The sequence below is a fragment of the Pristiophorus japonicus genome, chromosome 3, assembly GCF_044704955.1.
Source record: "Pristiophorus japonicus isolate sPriJap1 chromosome 3, sPriJap1.hap1, whole genome shotgun sequence".
In the NCBI taxonomy this organism is placed as follows: domain Eukaryota; kingdom Metazoa; phylum Chordata; class Chondrichthyes; family Pristiophoridae; genus Pristiophorus; species Pristiophorus japonicus.
Genome location: NC_091979.1, coordinates 292,425,267 through 292,444,325, shown reverse-complemented (window position 1 = coordinate 292,444,325; position 19,059 = coordinate 292,425,267). Strand labels below are relative to the sequence as shown.

At 44.1% G+C, this 19,059-nt stretch overlaps 1 protein-coding gene across 1 annotated transcript in view; it reads left to right on the top strand.

Moving 5' to 3' along the window:
* dntt (deoxynucleotidyltransferase, terminal) overlaps positions 1 to 19,059 on the top strand; it is a 492,443-nt gene that overhangs the window by 37,013 nt on the left and 436,371 nt on the right. The window contains 2 exon segments of the mRNA XM_070875033.1: positions 1,625 to 1,645; positions 8,828 to 8,840. Of these exon segments, the coding sequence (XP_070731134.1) occupies positions 1,625 to 1,645; positions 8,828 to 8,840 (34 nt within the window).

The window sequence follows — 19,059 nt, the reverse complement described above, 5'->3', positions numbered from 1 at the left end:
CAGGCAGAAGACTCTGCTGCCCTCAAAGGAGGACAGGGAGGCCACACACATCTGTGGCTCTGCCCACCACTAGGCAACGGCAAAGGCCTGAGTCCTGGCTAGGTGAGCGAACCAAGCCCACCCCGCTAGCAGTGGGTGCAGCAGCGCCATCAGACGACTAGGACCCCGTCCGGTTGCTCTGGAACTAGCGTCCTCACATACCTATACTGCTACCTCAGTGCTGACCATGACTGAACCATGAATGCAATCTACCCAATCCAGGCGCACGACCATAAAACGTAACGAATGTAAGTCACTGAACCAAGGTGTCACGATACAAACTGTTAAAAAATGTTTTTTTCTTCCTTTCTTTGTACTTGCACTGTGTTGATCCTATATGTTAATGTAACGGGTCAGCTGCATGATCTCGCTGTGAGGGGAGGGGGGGGCGGCGGAAATGATTGTATGTAGCCATGGACACACACATGCATCACACCCAGAACCCACTGGAACCTACACTGCATCATCGAACCATCCAATCTGGTAACCACCACCCAACGTTGTGGCAAAAGGACTTGGGGGTTAACAGGGAGAGGGCCAAGCCAAAGCACAGCCAAGGTGCAAGGGTTATTAGCACTTAAGTCTGTGGAGAGCTAAGCCAGAGCACATAGTGCAAAGGTAATTGGCACAAAGGATCAAGGTCACGACAGTTTGATTACAGCACATTGCCTCATGGAGTCATTCATAGGTACATTACAGACATAATAGTTTACAATAAATTGGTCATTGTTGTCTTTCAGTTGGGAACCACTCTGCTGTGGGTGGCATCGTTAACAAAGAGAAAAGTATCACTATGCTCCAAGTTTAGGATCTACCTTAAATATTATCTACAGTGCTGAACGCTCCAGTCAACAGTTTGAGCATCCTGGTCTGGAATTTGTGGTCCTGATGATGGTGAACTGGCAGCATTCAGTGTCCTTTCGCCTTTGAAACTGACTGCAACTTCAGGATTTAGTGCATGCGCAGCCTAATGCAGAAACCTTCAAGTTGAGGTCTGTCATTCACTGCTCCCCCACAGGCTGCACTGTGCCCTGCGCCCCCCCCCCCCAGAGCCGGCAATCAGTGAAATCTCTCAAATCATGGAAACTGATGAAAACTTCAGCTCTTCTGCAGTAATTGCACTGTTTTTTTTATTAGTTCCTGAGATGTGGGTGTTGCTAGCAAGGCCAGCATTTATTGCCCATCCCTAAGTGCCCTTGAGAAGGTGGTGATGAGCCGCCTTCTTGAACCACTGCAGTCCGCCTGGTGAAGTTGCTCCCACAGCTGTTAGGGAGGGCGTTCCAGGATTTTGACTCAGCGCTATATTTCCAAATCTGGATGGTGTGTGACTTGGAGGGGAACTTGGAGATGGTGTTGTTCCCATACGCCTGCTGCCCTTGTCCTTTTAGGTGGTAGAGGTCGTGGGTTTGTGAGGTGCTTTCAAGGAACCCTTTGCGATTTGCTGCTGTACATCTTGTAGATGGTACAGTTAAATTCCCCACTAAAGGTTAGACCCAAAGGGATTAGGTGTAACTAGGGTTTTAACAACATACTGACTGCTAAACAAAGGTTATGGGCCTGAAAAACTAATTTTAATTTTGTGCAGTGTCAGAAACTTTTAAAATAAGTTAAAACATTTTTTTTAAAGTTTGTTCATCTTTATTTCAGGTTTGCCTTTTCGCTGTGGGCTTCATACGCATCACTGGGATCACATGGGCCGGACCAACCTATCGGAGTAGGGGGATCCCCATTCATACTTATGTGAGTTCTGTATATACAGAGCCACCATAAGTATTAATGGGAATATCCCCATAAACACATAAACACTGAAAATAACTTTAAAAAAAACCATCAAATATTTCAAATTAATTCAAATGGAATGTCATTAATTATTTAAAACAAATTTTTGAAAATAAATTTACATATTTTAAAGGGTCTAAAAATAAACTTTTTGTATTTAAAAGGATTTTAAATGTTAAAACTATTTAAAAAAAATTAGTTTTCTGTATTTTAAAAGTCTTATCAATCATAAGAATTTGAAGGACATATTATGCTGTTCTCCAGATGATTCGGAGCCACCCTGATAAATGGCTCTGGGATAAGCCAAATGGTCCTCATTGCATCAGTTGTGATTTCCACGACACTGGGCCTTCTGGCTTCAGCACACATATTCAATACCAACAGCCTATGGCCTTTGTTTTTAGATCTGTGCAAATTTATTTTATTTTAAATACTATCCTTAAACATAACTCAATTACACAATCATTGTCGTGAAGAAAAAAATGATTAAAAATTACTAAAATGTCACAATCATATTTGATGATATTGGCTATGAGAGTCATCGCTAGAAGATGTGTTTCCATACAGCTCGGGATAGAATTATATTTCATCTCTTGGTTGGCTATAAGGACCACATTAAAATGAGCTTGGGTGTTCTTGACCCAGTTCTCAGAAGGGGTAGCCCCACAAAACAATATCCTAGAATTTTACACAAATTTACATTTAATTGACACCCTCACTCAGAAAGGCCGTAAGACAGCTTTCTGTGGGAAGTCAATAAATTTATGCTGATGCAGCATAGGGATTGAAGATATATTTTTGGAGCTGACTAGAGGAAGAGTTGTGTTGCATTTGGCAGTGCTACACCCATGGCTCCCAGTGCTCCTGTTGTTGAAGCACTCAAGAGTGTGAAATGTATAGGCTACATCTAACACATGGCTATCAGCTTGCTTGGCAGAGGTGAAAACTCAGTTTGAGCAATAGTGTTAAATCTTGGCTTTATTCGTCATCATACAAGGTGAAACAATGTTGTAAGAACTGGCATTTTAAAAAATATATATATATTTAGCTGCCTCATAAGACCTAATTGTCTCACTTGGTTTGGTGAGACAGCTTGGTGTTAAATGGTGGGAGGATAATCCTGGCACAATTTTATAACCCTTCAAATTGAACATCATTGTCAATTGTTCTACTTTTTCTCCTATATTATGTAACCTCAACTTTGTAGTTTTGCTCAATACACTTAATATGTAATGGTTACAAAATTTTGATTTTATGTTGCATTGTGAAAATATCAGTTGTCTAAATTAAGAAATAAATTAAGAAATTTGAATCCAATCTCAGGATTCAAATTGCATTTACAAACTCAAGAGCTGGATTTTGCAGTAAAAATAATGGTGAGGCAAACAGCAGTCACCTTTATTAACTTATAAATTGGACCTCAACTTCCAGCAACAGTTAAATGTGTGAATCAGGAAGTTGCTATCTGAGATGTCCTGCTCCTCCAGAAGCTGTGCATCAGGATCTCACCAAGAGACTCTTTATTGAAATAGATGGAACAGTGTGAAGTTGCTGTACTTACCTTTACAGCAAAATTCTAAAGGGTCAAAGTGTAATAAAAGGGCAAGCTTGAAAGCTCTGTGCTTCAATGCGAGGAGTATTCGGAATAAGGTGGACGAATTAACTGTGCAGATAGCAGTTAACAGATACGATGTGGTTGGTATCACGGAGACATGGCTCTAGGGTGACCAAGGCTGGGAACGCAACATCCAAGGGTATTCAACATTTAGGAAAGATAGACAGAAAGGAAAAGGAGGCGGGGTGGCTTGCTGGTTAAAGAGGAAATTAATGCAATTGTAAGGAAAGACATTAGCTTGGATGATGTGGAATCGGTATGGGTGGAGCTACGGAATACCAAAGGGCAGAAAACGCTAGTGGGAGTTGTGTACAGACCTCCAAACAGTAGTAATGATGTTGGGGAGGGCATCAAACAGGAAATTAGGGGTGCATGCAATAAAGGTGCAGCAGTTATCATGGGTGACTTTATTATGCATATAGATTGGGCTAACCAAACTGGAAACAATACGGTAGAGGGGGAGGAGGATTTCCTGGAGTGCATAAGGGATGGTTTTCTAGACCAATATGTCAAGGAACCAACTAGGGGGGAGGCCATCTTAGACTGGGTGTTGTGTAATGAGAGAGGATTAATTAACAATCTCGTTGTGCGAGGCCCCTTGGGGAAGAGTGACCATAATATGGTGGAATTCTACATTAGGATGGAGAAGGAAACAGTTAATTCAGAGACCATGGTCCAGAACTTAAAGAAGGCTAACTTTGAAGGTATGAGGCGTGAATTGGCTAGGATAGATTGGTGAATGTTATTTAAGGGGTTGACAGTGGATGGGCAATAGCAGACATTTAGAGACCGCATGGATGAACAACAACAATTGTATATCCCTGTCTGGTGTAAAAATAAAAAAGGGAAGGTGGCTCAACCGTGGCTATCAAGGGAAATCAGGGATAATATTAAAGCCAAGGAAGTGGCATGCAAATTGGCCAGAAATAGCAGCGAACCCGGGGACTGGGAGAAATTTAGAACTCAGCAGAGGAGGACAAAGCGTTTGATTAGAGCAGGGAAAATAGAGTACGAGAGGAAGCTTGCAGGGAACATTAAGACGGACTGCAAAAGCTTCTATAGATATGTAAAGAGAAATAGGTTAGTAAAGACAAACGTAGGTCCCCTGCAGTCAGAATTAGGGGAAGTCATAACTGGGAACAAAGAAATGGCAGACCAATTGAACAAGTACTTTGGTTCGGTATTCACTAAGGAGGACACTAACAACCTTCTGAATATAAAAGGGGTCAGAGGGTCTAGTAAGAAGGAGGAACAGAGGGAAATCCTTATTCGTCGGGAAATTGTGTTGGGGAATTTGATGGGATTGAAGGCCGATAAATCCCCAGGGCCTGATGGTCTGCATCCCAGAGTACTAAAGGAGGTGGCCTTGGAAATAGCGGATGCATTGACAGTCATTTTCCAACATTCCTTAGACTCTGGATCAGTTCCTATGGAGTGGAGGGTAGCCAATGTAACCCCACTTTTTAAAAAAGGAGTGAGAGAGAAAACAGGGAATTATAGACCGGTCAGCCTGATATCGGTAGTGGGTAAAATGATGCAATCAATTATTAAGGATGCCATAGCAGCACATTTGGAAAGAGGTGACATGATAGGTCCAAGTCAGCATGGATTTGTGAAAGGGAAATCATGCTTGACAAATCTTCTGGAATTTTTTGAGGATGTTTCCAGTAGAGTGGACAAGGGAGAACCAGTTGATGTGGTGTATTTGAACTTTCAGAAGGCTTTCGACAAAGTCACACACAAGAGATTAATGTGCAAAATTAAAGCACATGGGATTGGGGGTAGTGTGCTGACGTGGACTGAGAACTGGTTGGCAGACAGGAAGCAAAGAGTAGGAATAAATGGGTACTTTTCAGTAGGCAGGCAGTGACGAATGGTGTACCGCAAGGTTCAGTGCTGGGGCCCCAGCTGTTTGCACTGTACATTAATGATTTAGACGAGGGGATTAAATGTAGTATCTCCAAATTTGCGGATGACACGAAGTTAGGTGGCAGTGTGAGCTGCGAGGAGGATGCTATGAGGCTGCAGAGTGACTTGGATAGGTTAGGTGAGTGGGCAAATGCATGGCAGATGAAGTATAATGTGGATAAATGTGAGGTTGTCCACTTTAGTTGTAAAAACAGAGAGACAGACTATTATCTGAATGTTGACAGATTAGGAAACAAGACATGGGTGTCATGGTACATCATTCATTGAAGGTTGGCATGCAGGTACAGCAGGCGGTTAAGAAGGCAAATGGCATGTTGGCCTTCATAGCGAGGGGATTTGAATACAGGGGCAGGGAGGTATTACTACAGGGCCTTGGTGAGGCCACACCTGGAGTATTGTGTACAGTTTTGCTCTCCTAACTTGAGGAAGGACATTCTTGCTATTGAGGGAGTGCAGCGAAAGTTCACCAGACTGATTCCCGGGATGGCGGGACTGACATATCAAGAAAGACTGGATCAACTGGGCTTGTATTCACTGGAGTTCAGAAGAATGAGAGGTGATCTCATAGAAACGTTTAAAATTCTGACGGGTTTAGACAGGTTAGATGCAGGAACATTATTCCCAATGTTGGGGAAGTCCAGAACCAGTCACAGACTAAGGATAAGGGGTAAGCCATTTAGGACCGCGATGAGGAGAAACTTCTTTACCCAGAGAGTGGTGAACCTGTGGAATTCTCTACCACAGAAAGTTGTTGAGGCCAATTCACTACATATATTCAAAAAGGAGTTAGATGTAGTCCTTACTACTAGGGGGATCAAGGGGTATGGCGAGGAAGCAGGAATGGGGTACTGAAGTTGCATGTTCAGCCATGAACTCATTGAATGGTGGTGCAGGCTTGAAGGGCTGAATGGCCTACTCCTGCACCTATTTTCTATGTTTCTATGTTTCTATATTTCTATGTTTCTACCTGATATATTCGTGGTAAATGCGCCAGAAAAAGTTAGGGCTTTTCTATTCCAGTGTAAGTATGCTTTTAACCACGCGATAAGTCTTAACTACTTCCAAACAACGTCTCAGGCACGAAAAATTAACCTTAACAAGTGCATCCACCTATACTCTACTCTTCAGATAGCTTCTGGATTTCATTCGCCTGCCACACCTGTCTCCGAACTTCGACAAAAGTTCATCGATGCTCCATGCCGACTCCACCCAACATACATCATCTCTATCCCACCATGGGACTTCTGACTTTAACCCTGAACTCACTCCTATTGTCTGATCTCTATTCCCCATTTACTACCAGGAAATATGTATCCTAATGATTGCTACGTAATGTTAAGTATGGAAGAACACCACAAGACTGAGTACTGTGAGCTAAAATTGATGTGACCTTAGTCTCTTTAATACAACTCTAGAGTGCCTGAGCAGCATGGCAGACAACTTTTTATACTCCCTTGTACGAGGTGTGCAGGTGACCCTTGGGCCTCCAGCAGTTGCACCCTCTGGTGGCAAGTCTTACACAGTTACAATGTTTACATACATAACATCACTTCCCCCAAAGTCTTTGATACAAATTATTTACAAGTTGAGACGATCCAGGGCCCTACGCTCCCTGGTTGATCGTCTGACTTCAAACTCTGGCATGGGTGAGTTGGTCGGACCATTGCTGCACTGCGGCGCGGCTGGTCTGACAGGACTGTTGGGAATGGTGGCTTCATCCTCTTGATTGACAGCGAGGTCGATTGCTGGTTGGGTGTGTGTTGGTGGATCGATGATGGTGATGTCCTCTTCAGGTTGTTACTGGTTGTCGGTGAACCGCAGTTTAGTCTGATCAAAATACTTTCTGCATGTTTGTCCATTCATTAGTTTGACTATAAACACTCTATTCCCCTCCTTGACAAGACAGTGCCAGCGACCTATTTAGGAGCATGACCGTAATTAAGGACAAACACAGGGTTGTTAATATCAATGTCACGTGATACAGCCACGCGATCGTGGTACACATTATGCCGGTGATGCCCGGTTTCCACATGATCATTTAGATCCGGGTGGACTAGGGAGAGTCTGGTTTTGAGTGCTCTCTTCATTAACAATTCTGCAGGGGGAACCCCAGTGAACGAGTGGGGTTGCGTCCGGTAACTGAGCAGAACCCGAGATAAGTGGGTCTGCAAGGAACCCTCCGTCAAGCGTTTTAAGCTCTGCTTGATAGTTTGGGCTGCCCGTTCTGCTTGACCGTTGGATGCAGGCTTAAACGGAGCAGACCTGACATGCTTGATGCCATTGCAGGTCATAACTCGTTGAATTCCGAGCTGGTGAAACACGATCAATGGACAAGGACGTCGAGCAAGCCATGGTTGGCGAACATAGCCCGGAGGCTTTCAACGGTGGCAGTGGATGTGCTGGATTACATGACTACGCATTCAATCCATTTAGAGTAAGCGTCCACTACAACTAAAAGCATCTTTCCAAGAAAGGGGCCAGCAAAATCTACGTGTATCCTAGATCATGGTTTGGAGGGCCATGACCATAGACTCAATGGAGCCTCCCTTGGTGCATTGCTCAATTGTGAGCACGTGTTGCACTGGCTTACACATGACTCTAAGTCCGAGTCAATGTCAGGCCATCAAACATGTGACCTGGCTATAGCCTTCATCATGATTATGCCTGTGGGGGTACTGTGTAGGTCGCGTATAAACGTTTCCCTGCCTTTTTTTGGCAAAAACCACATGATTAACCCATAAGAGACAATCCGACTGGATGGACATTTCATCTTTGCGTCGATGAAACTGCTTAATTTCATCTTGCATTTCCCCGGGAATGGCTGACCAGCTCCCATTGAGGACACAGCTTTTTACAAGTGATAGTACAGGATCCTGGCTGGTCCAGGTCCTGATCTGGTGAGCAGTGACAGGTGACCCCCTCACTCTCAAAGGGATCCATGATCAGAAGCAAGTCTGCGGGCTGTGCCATTTCCACCCCAGTAGTGGGCAATGGTAACCAACTGAGGGCATCAGCACAGTTCTCCGTGCCTGGTCTGTGGCGGATAACATAGTCATAGGCGGACAATGTTAGTGCCCATCTTTGGATGCAGGACAAAGCATTGGTGTTTATACCTTTGCTTTCTGAAAACAGCGAAATGAGCGGTTTGGGTCGGTTTCAAGCTCAAACCAATGTCCAAATAGGTATTGGTGCATTCTCTTAACCCCACATACACATGCTAACGCCTCTTTCTCGACCATACTGTAAGCTCTTTCAGCCTTAGACAGCCTTCTAGATGCGTATGCAATCGGTTGAAGTTTGCCCGATATATTGGTTTGCTGTAACACACAGCCAATCCCGTACGAAGATGCATCACAAGCTAGTACTAATCGCTTACACGGGTCATACAGTACAAGTAATTTATTAGAACAAAGTAGGTTTCTAGCCTACTCAAAGGCTGTCTCTTGAGATTTACCCCAAACCCAGTCATCACCCTTACGTAGCAACATGTGCAATGGTTCCAGCAAAGTGCTTAACACGGGTAGAAAGTTACCAAAATAGGTGAGGAGTCCCAGGATTGAATTCAGCTCTGTCCCATTCTGTGGTCTGGGTGCATTCTTGATGGCCTCTGTCTTTGAGTCCGTGGGTCTGATGCCGTCTGCCGCAATCTTTCTCCCCAGAAATTCGACCTCTGGCGCCAGGAAAACACACTTGGAGCGTTTTAGCCTGAGTCCCACTCTATCTAGTCAACTTCGAACCTCTTCCAGGTTGTGCAAGTGTTCGGTGATGTCACGACCGGTGATCAGGATGTCGTCTAGAAACACAACGGTGCGCGGAACCGATTTCAGCAGACTCATAGAAACACAGAAACATAGAAAATAGATGTAGGAGTAGACCATTTGGCCCCTCGAGCCTGCACCACCATTCAATAAGATCATGACTAATCATTCACCTCAGTACCCCTTTCCTGCTTTCTCTCCATACCCCTTGATCTCTTTAGCCGTAAGGGCCAAATCTAACTCCCTCTTGAATATATCCAATGAACTGGCATCAACAACTCTCTGTGGTGGGGAATTTCACAGGTTAACAACTCCCTGGAGTGGTGCAAAAGGGAAGTATTCAAATTCCTGGGGCATTGGAACCAGTTCTGGGGGAGGTGGGACCAGTACAAACTGGACGGTCTGCTGCTGGGCAGGACCGGAACCAATGTCCTAGGGGAAGTGTTTGCTAGTGCTGTTGGGGAGGAATTAAACTAATATGGCAGGGGGATGGGAACCAATGCAGGGAGACAGAGGGAAACAAAAAGGAGACAAAAGCAAAAGACAGAAAGGAGATGAGTAAAAGTGGAAGGCAGAGAAACCCAAGGCAAAAAACAAAAAGGGCCACTGAATATAAAGGGCTGCAGAAAGGGTCAAAACTAAAAATCATGGTTTAAAAACTAGTATTAAAAACTAGTATTAAAACACTCTACCTAAACGCACGCATCATTCTAAATAAAGTAAATGAGTTGATGGCACAAATCATTACAAATGGGTATGATTTGGTGGCCATTACAGAAATGTGGTTGCAGGGTGGCCAAGACTGGGAACTAAACATACAGGGGTATTTGACGCTTCAGAAAGATAGACAAGAAGGGAAAGGAGGTGGGGTAGCTCTGTTAATAAAGGATGATATCAGGGCAGTTGTGAGAGACGATATTGGCTCGAATGAACAAAATGTTGAATCATTGTGGGTGGAGATTAGAGATAGTAAGGGGAAAAAGTCACTGGTGGGTGTAGTTTATAGGCCCCCAAATAATAAATTCACGGTGGGGAGGGCAATAATCAAGGGAATAATGGAGGCATGTGAAAAAGGAATGGCAGTAACCATGAGGGATTTTAACCTACATATCGATTGGTCAAATCAAATCGCACGGGGTAGCCTGGAGGAGGAATTCATAGAATGCATACGGGATTGTTTTTAGAACAGTATGTTACAGAACCTACAAGGGAGCAAGCTATCTTAGATCTGGTCCTGTGTAATGAGGCAGGAATAATAAATGATCTCCTAGTAAAAGATCCTCTCGGAATGAGTGATCACAGTATGGTTGAATTTGTAATACAGATTGAGGATGAGGAAGTAGTGTCTCAAATGAGCATACTATGCTTAAACAAAGGGGACTACAGTGGGATGAGGGCAGAGTTGGCCAAAGTAGACTGGAAACACCGACTAAGCGGTGGCACAATTGAGGAACAGTGGAGGACTTTTAAGGAGCTCTTTTATAGTGCTCGACAAAAATATATTCCAGTGAAAAAGAAGGGCGGTAAGAGAAGGGATAACCAGCCGTGGATAACCAAGGAAATAAAGGAGAGTATCAAATTAAAAACCAATGTGTATAAGGTGGCCAAGGTTAGTGGGAAAATAGAAGATTGGGAAAATTTTAAACGACAGCAAAGAATGACTAAGAAAGCAATAAAGAAAGGAAAGATAGATTACGAAGGTAAACTTGCGCAAAACATAAAAACGGATAGTAAAAGCTTTTACAGATATATAAAACGGAAAAGAGTGACTAAAGTAAATGTTGGTCCCTTAGAAGATGAGAAGGGGGATTTAATAATGGGAAATGTGGAAATGGCTGAGACCTTAAACAATGATTTTGCTTCGGTCTTCACAGTGGAAGACACAAAAACCATGCCAAAAATTGATGGTCACAGGAATATGGGAAGGGAGGACCTTGAGACAATCACTATCACTAGGGGGGTTGTGCTGGACAGGCTAATGGGACTCAAGGTAGACAAGTCCCCTGGTCCTGATGAAATGCATCCCAGGGTATTAAAAGAGATGGCGGAAGTTATAGCAGATGCATTCGTTATAATCTACCAAAAGTCTCTGGACTCTGGGGAGGCACCAGCGGATTAGAAAGCAGCTAATGTAACGCCTCTGTTTAAAAAAGGGGGCAGACAAAAGGCAGGTAATTATAGACCAGTTAGTTTAACATCTGTAGTGGGGAAAATGCTTGAAACTATCATTAAGGAATAAATAGCGGGACATCTAGATAGGATTAGTGCAATCAAGCAGACGCAGCATGGATTCATGAAGGGGAAATCATGTTTAACTAATTTACTGGAATTCTTTGAGGATATAACGAGCATGGTGGATAGAGGTGTACCAATGGATGTGGTGTATTTAGATTTTCAAAAGGCATTCGATAAGGTGCCACACAAAAGGTTACTGCAGAAGATAAGGGTACGCGGAGTCAGAGGAAATGTATTAGCATGGATAGAGAATTGGCTGGCTAACAGAAAGCAGAGAGTCGGAATAAATGGGTCCTTTTCGGGTTGGAAATCAGTGGTTAGTGGTGTGCCACAGGGATCGGTGCTGGGACCACAACTGTTTACAATATACATAGATGACCTGGAAGAGGGGACAGAGTGTAGTTTAACAAAATTTGCAGAGGACACAAAGATTAGTGGGAAAGCAGGTTGTGTAGAGGACACAGAGATGCTGCAAAGAGATTTAGATAGGTTAAGTGAATGGGCTAAGGTTTGGCAGATGGAATACAATGTCGGAAATTTGAGGTCATCCACCTTGGGAAAAAAAACAGTAAAAGGGAATATTATTTGAATGGGGAAAAATTACAACATGCTGCGGTGCAGAGGGACCTGGGGGTCCTTGTGCATGAATCCCAAAAAGTTAGTTTGCAGGTGCAGCAGGTAATCAGGAAGGCGAATGGAATGTTGGCCTTCATTGCGAGAGGGATGGAGTACAAAAGCAGGGAGGTCCTGCTGCAACTGTATAGGGTATTGGTGAGGCCGCACCTGGAGTACTGTGTACAGTTTTGGTCACCTTACTTAAGGAAGGATATACTGGCTTTGGAGGGGGTACAGAGACGATTCACGAGGCTGATTCCGGAGATGAGGCGGTTACCTTATGATGATAGATTGAGTAGACTGGGTCTTTACTCGTTGGAGTTTAGAAGGATGAGGGGGGATCTTATCGAAACATTTAAAATAATGAAGGGGATAGACAAGATAGAGGGAGAGAGGTTGTTTCCACTGGTAGGGGAGACTAGAACTAGGGGGCACAACCTCAAAATATGGGGGAGCCAATTTAAAACCGAGTTGAGAAGGAATTTCTTCTCCCAGAGGGTTGTGAATCTGTGGAATTCTCTGCCCAAGGAAGCAGTTGAGGCTAGCTCATTGAATGTATTCAAGTCACAGATAGATAGATTTTTAACCAATAAGGAAATTAAGGGTTACGGGGAACGGGCGGATAAGTGGAGCTGAGTCCACGGCCAGATCAGCCATGATCTTGTTGAATGGCAGAGCAGGCTCAAGGGGCTAGATGGCCTACTCCTATTCCTAATTCTTATGTATGTTCTTATGTTCTTATGACAAGTTCTGTGCCTCAATGCAAGGAGTATTCATAATAAGGTGGATGAATTAACTGCGCAGGCAGCTATTAACGATTATGATATAATTGGGATTGCGGAGACATGGCTCCAGGGTGACCAAGGCTGGGAACTCAACATCCAGGGTTATGCAACATTCAGGAAGGATAGACTGAAAGGAAAAGGAGGTGGGGTAGCGTTGCCAGTTAAAGAGGAAATTAACGCAATTGTAAGGAAGGACATTAGCTTGGATGATGTGGAATCTGTATGGGTAGAGCTGCGGAATACCAAAGGGCAGAAAACGCTAGTGGGAGTTGTGTACAGACCACCAAACAGTAGTAGTGATGTTGGGGATGGCATCAAACAAGAAATTAGGGATGCGTGCAATAAAGGTACAGCAGTTAGCGTGGACGACTTTAATATACATTTCGATTGGGCTAACCAAGCTGATAGCAATGCGGTGGAGGAGGATTTCCTGGAGTGTATTAGGGATGGCCAATATGTCGAGGAACCAACTAGAGGGCTGGCCATCCTAGACTGGCTGTTGTGCAATGAGAGAGAACTAATTAGCAATCTTGTTGTGCGAGGCCCCCTGGGGAAGAGTGACCATAATATGGTAGAATTGTTTAATAAGTTGGAGAGTGACAGTGTTAATTCAGAGATAGGGTCCTGAACTTAAGGAAAGGTAACTTCGATGGTATGAGACGTAAATTGGCTAGGATAGACTGGCAAATGATTGTTAAAGGGTTGACAGTGGATAGGCAATGGCAGACATTTATAGATTACATGGATGAACTTCAACAATTGTACATCCCGGTCTGGAGTAAAAATAAAATGGGGAAGGTAGCTCAACCATGGCGAACAAGGGAAATTAGGGATAGTATTAAATCCAAGGAAGAGGCATATAAATTTTCCAGAAAAAGCAGCAAACTTGAGGACTGGGAGAAATTTAGAATTCAGCAGAGGAGGACAAAGGGTCTAATTAGGAGGGGGAAAATAGAGTATGAGTGGAAGCTTGCAGGGAACATAAAAACTGACTGCAAAAGCTTCTATAGATATGTGAAGAGAAAAAGATTAGTGAAGACCAACGTAGGTCTTTGCAGTCAGAATCAGGTAAATTTATAGTGGGGAACAAAGAAATGGCAGACCAATTGAACAAATACTTTGGATCTGTCTTCAATAAAGAAGATAAAATAACCTTCCAGAAATACTAGAGGTTCAAGGGTCTAGCGAAAAGGAAGAACTGAAGGAAATCCTTATTAGTCAGGAAATTGTGTTCCGGAAATTGATGAGATTGAAGGCCGATAAATCCCCAGGGCCTGATGGACTGCATTCCAGAGTACTTAAGGAAGTGGTCCTAGAAATAGTGGATGCATTGGTGGTCATTTTCCAACATTCTATTGACTCTGGATCAGTTCCTATGGACTGGAGGGTAGCTAATGTAACATCACTTTTTTAAAAAGGAGGGAGTGAGAAAACGGGTAGTTATACACCGGTTAGCCTGACATCTGTGGTGGGGAAAATGTTGGAATCAATTATTAAAGATGAAATAGCAGCACATTTGGAAAGCAGTGACAGGATCGGTCCAAGTCAGCATGGATTTATAAATGGGAAATCATGCTTGACAAATCTTCTAGAATTTTTTGAGGATGTAACTAGTAGAGTGGACAAGGGAGAACCAGTGGATATGGTGTATTTGGACTTTCAAAAGGCTTTTGACAAGGTTCCACACAAGAGATTAGTGTGCAAAATTAAAGCACATGGTATTGGGGGTAATGTATTGACATAGATAGAAACCGGTTGGCAGACAGGAAGCAGAGAGTCGGAATAAACGAGTCCTTGTCAGAATGGCAGGCAGTGACCAGTGGGGTGCCGCAGGCTTCAGTGCTGGGACCCCAGCTATTTACAATATACATCAATAATTTAGATGAAGGAATTGAATGTAATATCTCCAAGTTTGCAGATGACACTAAGCTGGGTGGCGGTATGAGCTGTGAGGAGGACGCTAAGAGGCTGCAGAGTGACTTGGACAGGTTAGGTGAGTGGGCAAATGCATGGCAGATGCAGTATAATGTGGATAAATGTGAGGTTATCCACTTTGGTGGCAAAAACAGGAAGACAGAATATTATCTGAATGGTGACAGATTAGGAAAAGGGGAAGTGCAACAAGACCTGGGCGGCAAGGTACATCAGTCATTGAAGATTGGCATACAGGTACAGCAGGCGGTGAAGAAGGCAAATGGCATGTTGGCCTTCATAGCTAGAGGATTTGAGTATAAGAGCAGGGAGGTCTTACTGCAGTTGTACAGAGCTTTGGTGAGGCCTCACCTGGAATAGTGTGTTCAGTTTTGACTTCTAATCTGAGGAAGGACGTTCTTGCTATTTAGGATGTACAGCAAAGGTTCACCAGACTGATTCCCGCGATGGCAGGACTGACATCGGAGAGACTGGATCGACTGGGCCTGTATTCACTGGAGTTTAGAAGAATGAGAGGGGATCTCATAGAAACATATAAAATTCTGATGGGATTGGACAGGTTAGAGGCAGGAAGAATGTTCCTGTGGCTGGGGAGTTCCAGAAGCAGGGGTCACAGTCTAAGAATAAGGGGTAAGCCATTTAGGACCGAGATGAGGAGAAACTTCTTCACTCAGAGAGTGGTTAACCTGTGGAATTCTCTACCGCAGAAAGTTGTTGAGGCCAGTTCATTAGATATATTCAAAAGGGAGTTAGATATGGCCCTTACGGCTAAGGGGATCAAGGGGTATAGAGAGAAAGCGGGAAATGGGTACTGAGGTTGATTGATCAGCCATGATCTTATTGAATGGCGGTGCAGGTTCGAAGGGCCGAATGGCCTGCTCCTGCACCTAGGTTCTATGTTTCTATGTTTCTATGAGTGAAGAAGTTTCTCCTCATCTCAGTCCTAAATGGCTACCCCTTATCCTTAGAATGTGTCCCCTGGTTCTGGATTTTCCCAACATCGGGAACATTCTTCCTGCATCTAACCTGTCCAGTCCCGTCAGAATTTTATATGTTTCTATGAGATCCCCTCTCATTCTTCTAAACTCCAGAGAATACAGGCCCAGTCGATCCAATCTCTCCTATGTCAGTCCTGCCATTGCGGGAATCAGTCTGGTGAACCTTCGCTGCACTCCCTCAATAGCAAGAACGTCCTTCCTCAGATTACGAGACCAAAATTGAACATAATATTCCAGGTGAGGCCTCACTAAGGCCCTGTGCAACTGCAATAAGACCTCCCTGCTCCTATACTCAAATCCCCTAGCTATGAAGGTGAGCATACCATTTGCCTTCTTCACCACCTGCTGTACCTGCATGGCAACTTTCAATGACTCATGTACCATGACACCCAGGTCTCGTTGCACTTCCCCTTTTCCTAATCTGCCGCCATTCAGATAATATTCTGCCTTCGTGTTTTTGCCACCAAAGTGGATAACTTCACATTTATCCACATTATACTGCATCTGCCATGCATTTGTCCACTCACCTAACCTGTTTAATTCACCCTGCAGCCTGTTAGCCTCCTCCTCACAGTTCACACCGCCACCCAGTTTAGTGTCATCTGCAAATTTGGAGATATTACACTCAACTCCTTCATCTAAATCATTAATGTATATTGTAAATAGCTGGGGTCCCAGCACTGAGCCCTGCGGCACCTGCCATCCATTCTGAAAAGGACCCATTTATCCCGACTCTCTGCTTCCCATCTGCCAACCAGTTCTCTATCCATGTCAGTACATTACCCCCAATACCATGTGCTTTAATTTTGCACACCAATCTCTTGTGTGGGACCTTTTCAATAGCCTTTTGAAAGTCCAAATACACCACATCCACTGGTTCTCCCTTGTCCACTCTACCAGTTACATCCTCAAAAAATTCTAGAAGTTTTGTCAAGCATGATTTTCCGTTCATAAATCCATGCTAACTTGGACCGATCCTGACACTGCTTTCCAAATGAGCTGCTATTTCATCTTTAATAATTGATTCCAACATTTTCCCATTACTGATGTCAGGCTAACCGATCTATAATTCCCCATTTTCTCTCTTCCTCCTTTCTTAAAAAGTGGTGTTACATAAGCTACCCTCCAGTCCATAGGAACTGATCCAGAGTCGATAGACTGTTGGAAAATGCATCCACTATTTCTTGGGCCACTTCCTTAAGTACTCTGGGATGCAGACCATCAAGCCCCGGGGATTTAGCAGCCTTCAATCCAATCAATTTCCCTAACACAATTTCCTGCCTAATAAGGATTTACTTCAGTTCCTCCTTCTCACTAGACCCTCGGTCCCCTAGTACTTCCAGAAGGTTATTTGTATCTTCCTTCGTGAAGACAGAACCAAAGTATTTGTTTAACTGGTCCGCCATTTCTTTGTTCCACATTATAAATTCACCTAAATCTAACTGCAAGGGACCTATTTTTGTCTTCACTAATCTTTTTCTCTTCACATATCTATAGAAGCTTTTGCAGTCAGTTTTTATGTTCCCAGCAAGCTTCCTCTCAATACTCTATTTTCCCCCTCCTAATTAAGTTCTTTGTCCTCCTCTGCTGAATTATAAAATTCTCCCAGTCCTCAGGTTTGCTGCTTTTTCTGGCCAATTTATATGCCTCTTCCTTGGATTTAATACAATCTTTAATTTCCCTTGTTTGCCACGGTTGAGCCACCTTCCCCGTTTTATTTTTACTCCAGACAGGGATGTACAATTGTTGAAGTTCATCCATGTGATCTTTAAATGTTTGCCATTGTCTATCCACCGTCAACCTTTTAAGTATCACTCGCCAGTCTGTTCTTGCCAATTCACGTCTCATACCATCGAAGTTACCTTTCCTTACGTTCAGGACCCTAGTCTCTGAATTAACTGTGTCACTCTCCATCTTAATAAAGAATTCTACCATATTATGGTCACTCTTCCCGAAGGGGCCTCTCACAACAAGATTGCTAATTAGTTCTTTCTCATTCCACATCACCAGGCTAGGAACATTCCATGTTCCTATGGAAGATAGCAGCAGCTGAGCGAATCCCAAAAGGGCACCTGTGATATATAAACAGCCCTTTGTGTATGTTGATGCACGTCAATCCTTTCGAAGATTCAGCCAGCTCCTGTGTCATGTAGGTGGAGGTTAGGTCCAACTTGGTAAACGACTTCCCCCCTGCTAACGTTGCGAACAGGTCAACCGCCTTGGGTAGCGGGTACTGGTCTTGTAACGAGACTCGGTTTATCGTTACCTTGTAGTCTCTGCAGATTGTGACCGTGCCATCGCTTTTCAACACTGGAACAATCGGACTGGCCCACTCGTTGAACTCAACTAGTGATATGACTACTTCTCGTTGAAGTCTGTCCAGTTTGATCTCGACTTTCTCCCTCGTCATATATGGAACCGCTCGGGCCTTGTTATGAGCGGTCCTTGCATCAGGGATTAGATGGATCTGCACCTTGGCGCCTGTGAAGTTGCCGATGCCTGGTTCAAATAGCGACGGAAACTTGCTCAGCACTTGGGCGCACGAGGCATCATCCACTGAAGATAGTGCTTTGATGTCGTCCCAGTTCCATCGAATCATTTCCAGCCAGCTTCTGCCGAATAGCGTTGGGCCATCACCTGCTACAATCCACAGTGATAAATCATGCACAGCTCCATCGTACAATACCTTAACTGCCACACTGCCAATGATTGGTATGAGCTCTTTGATGTAGGTGCGCAGCTTTGTCTGAATCAGGCTCAGTTTGGGCCTTTGTGCCTTGTTGCCCCACAGTTTCTCAAAAGCCTTCTGGCTCATAATTGACTGATTTGCCCCCGTGTCCAACTCCATTGATACCAGAATACCTTTCAATTTGACTTTCAGCATGATAGGAGGGCTCTTGGTGGTGAAGGTGTGTTCCTCGGGTTGAGTTGCCTCTCTTGTTTGTTCTGCGTGATCCGCGCCGGATCGATCATCCTCTGCCGACTCTGCCACGTGGTGAGTCGCAGCACTCTTGCACATTCGCCGGAGGTGCCCCATTGTTTCGCAGCCTTTGCATGTGTAGTGCTTGAATCAACATTGATGAGCTCGATGATTATGCCCGCAGTGCCAACATGGTGCTAATGGATTTGCATTCACGCCCGATGGCGGACTCTGAGTCATCCTTGGTCTTGCAGCTGCAGACGTGTAGGCCCTGCCATATGCAGTTCTGCCAGCTAGCGACGTTATTTTATGCACAGTACTTGCCGGTGAGCTTCGATGCTGGGACAATATCTGTCTGGTATTATCGCTCGTGGATATGAATTCCAGGGCTATCGTGATGGCCTTGCTCAGGTCTAGGGATTTGGCGGACAGCAGCTTACGAAGAATGACCTCA